The sequence below is a fragment of the Rhinolophus ferrumequinum genome, chromosome 11 (genome assembly GCF_004115265.2).
Source record: "Rhinolophus ferrumequinum isolate MPI-CBG mRhiFer1 chromosome 11, mRhiFer1_v1.p, whole genome shotgun sequence".
NCBI lineage: Eukaryota > Metazoa > Chordata > Mammalia > Chiroptera > Rhinolophidae > Rhinolophus > Rhinolophus ferrumequinum.
The window spans coordinates 13,163,025-13,166,888 of record NC_046294.1 but is presented as its reverse complement, the minus strand read 5'-3'; the positions used below and the strand labels follow the sequence as shown (position 1 = coordinate 13,166,888).

Sequence of the window (3,864 nt, the reverse complement as noted above, 5' to 3'; positions counted from 1 at the left end):
GCCAGAGGTGCTCTTCCTTTCTCTCTGGTAGATGTAGAAGTAAGACTTAGAAACGACCTTCACATTTTTCCAGCCACTGAATGTACTTTTCTCCGTAGAGAATAGAAGATTGCTGTCACTAGAATTTTTAAGGAACTGACACATGGTGAGATTTATAATTCACATTTTTAGAGAGGATTTCAAATTGTGATGTTGTGCTTTTAAAGTGTGGGTGTCGTGCTCCAGGCTACCAAGTTTAATGCAATTAAAGTGTGTACTCGGGCTACTTGCATCACCTTCCTGGTGCTCAGAATCTCTATGGGGATTATAATATTACCAAGTTGAAAAGATTTAGAAATAAATAAATAATGCATGTGGAGTCAGTAGGACAGTGCTTGACACATAATATGTGCTCAATAAATAGCAACAGTTAGAATGTAGACTTTGGGGGGAAGGGTTAGGAGGACCTATTAACTCAAGGCTAATGAAACTAGACCAATCTTCACTTTTTCATTTTCAAGTTAAATCCAAATAACTTAGAAATGCAATGCATGCGTATTTTTGTCTTAGCTCTCCAATAGCATTTTATTGATTCTTTGTGGCTATATTCTCATGTATCATTCATATGAGGATGAATGTCCTAATATAATTCCGAATATTCCCATCCTGGTGTTTTAGATTAACAAGTGGAATTTTCTGAGGCTGTGTAAAGAATACTGATGTAGGGGCATAATAGTTCAAGTGCCGCTTCCCGTTTACAGAGTTACAGATATAATACAGTACTAACATTCCCATAATGAAACCCTAACAAGGGCATACAGAAGGGCATCAAGGATAGGAAAGAGTGTCTACTCGAGTCACACAGCAGAGTCTTCTGATTTTAAATATATTCACTTAGTTTCCTCTAAGTGTATTCGATGTCATAAATAGCATTAGGTTTCTGCATCTGAATTGTTCAGGAATATTTAAATGGCTGAATTTCAGACATGCTTTAGTGCTAGTGGATGTGGCTTTGTCTCTTAAAATGAACTAAATCACTAGGACAATAGAAAAGAGAAGGTTCAGGCATCAGGACGGACACAGGTGGAAACAGAAAAAGTTTTTTTCTTTTTGAATTTCCAGAAATAGTAAGAGAAATAGCTGAGACATTTAGGGACATCAGTAGAGCAACATGGAAGGGAGAGAAAGGGACCTGAAAACCTAATAGAACATACTTCCCGGATTGTCAGGGAAAGGCACATGCTTAGCCAGAAAGACAAAGAATAAAATCCTTTATTGCTGAAGTAAATAATAATCCTGGATCAAAAATACAGTGGATTTAAAGAACAAGGAGGGTAGTTAAGAATGGGGTTTTCAGCTATTCTTTTAGTTTGTAATCACTATATTTACTTAGAAAAATATATGCAAATGTGACTGATGTGCACATGTAGGTACCTAGATCTAAACTCGACTGCTTGAAATGTAATTACAGAACACTACTTATGACAACCTTACCGCTAATTCGTCATGTGGTTCTAAATACTATATGGACTTCAAAGTTGAAACGGGAATTTCTATTATTTTCAGAATGACTCATGCTAGAATTAAGTTTGATGCCAAAACGGATGGGAAGGAAATAGTGGGCATTGGGGATGGTGGGGCGGCAAAACTCCCAAGGCCACAGCCCCAAGAGATGGCCCAGAGTCTACAGTTCCTGGCTGGGAGGGGCCCTGAGCAATTTCTGTGGCAGCTCCAGTATATTACAGTGTACAGCTGTCAAGAAAGGACAGGCCTTGGAATCTTCTAGGAGGAACCTGAGCAGAATAAGCTGCTTGCTATAGAAGTATATGGATTTAGGATTGACATCAAAATGAGTATAGAGGGTGGGAAGGGTGGGGCCTATGATACCAGTGTTTCTGGAAGCTTTACGATAGTTTAACATTTTTAGTATAAGATTCTATGTTACGTTAGCATGTTAGGTCCACTGTGCAAATTAATTATACTGGAGATAATAAAAGTATCCTCAAAACCCATCTCCTTTTTCTGAACCGTTTAGATGATAGAAAAATATAGTGTCATGGGTTTTAAACTTGATTTTTAATGTTAACTCTTCTTAAAATTATATCAAGATACATATTGAAAATAATTCTGCCATTTTGATATGTTCCTTTGTATATTTTTAAATTATATTAAAATGTCTGTGCAAGTGGGCAGTTATTACAGTTTTTTTCTCATTAACACACTGTAGAAATGCTTCACCATCCATGTCCTCATATTATTCAGTATTTATAGCATCATGTGCTGTTAATTTGCATCTGATTTATGTAAACATTCTCCTATTGAACATTTTAGAAGCATATAACATTTAGAAGCACATACGTTAATTTTTCATATGGATGCACCAACTCATCTTTGACTATATATAATACCTTAAACTGCTCTGAGGTGAATTTGTCTTTTCTCATAATTGCAGATTGTACATGTTTACTATAGTAGCTTTTATCTTTTCCTTGAAAATCATGCAAAACCAAAGCTTTGTAACTGAGTTTGTCCTCCTAGGGCTTTCAGAGAATCCCAATGTTCAGAAAATAGTATGTGTTGTATTTTTGTTCGGCCACATCGCCACTGTCGGGGCCAACTTGCTAATTGTGGTGACCGTGGGCAGCAGCCCGGCGCTCCTGGGCTCCCCCCAGGTACTTCTTCTTGGCTTTCCTGTCCTTCCTGGATGCGTGCTTCTCTACCGCCATCGCCCCAAAGGTGATTGTGGACTCTCTGTATGAGAGGAAAACCATCTCCTTTGAAGGCTGCATGACCCAGCTCTTTGCCGAGCACTTCTTTGCTGGGGTAGAGGTGATTGTCCTCACTGCCATGGCCTATGATCGCTACGTGGCCATCTGCCAGCCCCTGCACTACTCTTCTACCATGAGCTGGAGACTGTGCGGCATTCTGATGGGGGTGGCCTGGACAGGGGGCTTCCTGCATTCCATGATCCAAATTCTCTTCACTTTTCAGCTGCCCTTCTGTGGCCCCAATGTCATTGATCACTTCATGTGTGACTTGTATCCACTACTGGAGCTTGCCTGCACCGACACTTACGTCTTGGGCCTTTTGGTGGTCGCCAACAGTGGGTTTATCTGCATCCTGATCTTCTCTTTGCTGCTTGTCTCCTATGGTGTCATCTTGCTCTCTCTGAGAACCCACAGTGCTGAAGGGCAGCGGAAAGCTCTCTCCACCTGCGGCTCTCACATTGCTGTTGTAGTTTTATTCTTTGCCCCGTGCATATTTGTGTATGCCCGACCTCCATCTGCTTTGCCCTGTGACAAAATGGTGGCAATATTTTACACCATCCTAACTCTCTTGCTCAATCCTTTGATTTACACCTTCTGGAACAAGGAAGTGAAAAATGCCATGAGGAAAGTTTGGGACAGAATAATGGGGATTTGTAATGAAAGATAAAACATTAAACTTTGAGAAAAATTAAAGTTAAGAGTAAAAAAGTCTAATTGTTTTAGATTAAAACTTTTTGTGGATGGGTCTCGTTTGACAGGAAGTAATGGAATGCAATATAAAAAGCATTAACATGGGTCAGGAAGCAATGTTTTCACCCTTAGATCACTTATCAACTCTGATTTGACAATTCAGTATCCTCATAAATTAAAGAGTTGACTTTTATGCTTACTTAGAATCTAAAGATCAAAAAAAGAAGGAAAAGAGAAATTACTTAACATACCTCTTGTCATTCATTTCATACTTTGTGGAGGGAAGACAAAGCATGAAATGTTTAGAGATTAGGAATAGAAACTTACTCAAATTATTTCAAGTGAATAGAAGTTTATATTTAGGACATTTGATCTCAGTGACTGATGGGAAAAAACTTAGAACTCAGAAAGGGAAGAGATCCGAGCA

The 3,864-nt window shown here is 38.9% G+C and overlaps 1 protein-coding gene across 1 annotated transcript; it reads left to right on the top strand.

Annotated features, from left to right (window-relative positions):
• Window positions 1–2,453: 2,453 nt before the first annotated feature.
• On the top strand, window positions 2,454–3,414 carry LOC117030560 (olfactory receptor 4C15-like). Its single transcript, XM_033120695.1, is given in 2 exon segments — window positions 2,454–2,651; window positions 2,653–3,414. Coding segments are annotated over 2 exon segments (936 nt in total). The 5' UTR covers window positions 2,454–2,477.
• The last annotated feature ends 450 nt before the right edge of the window (window positions 3,415–3,864 follow it).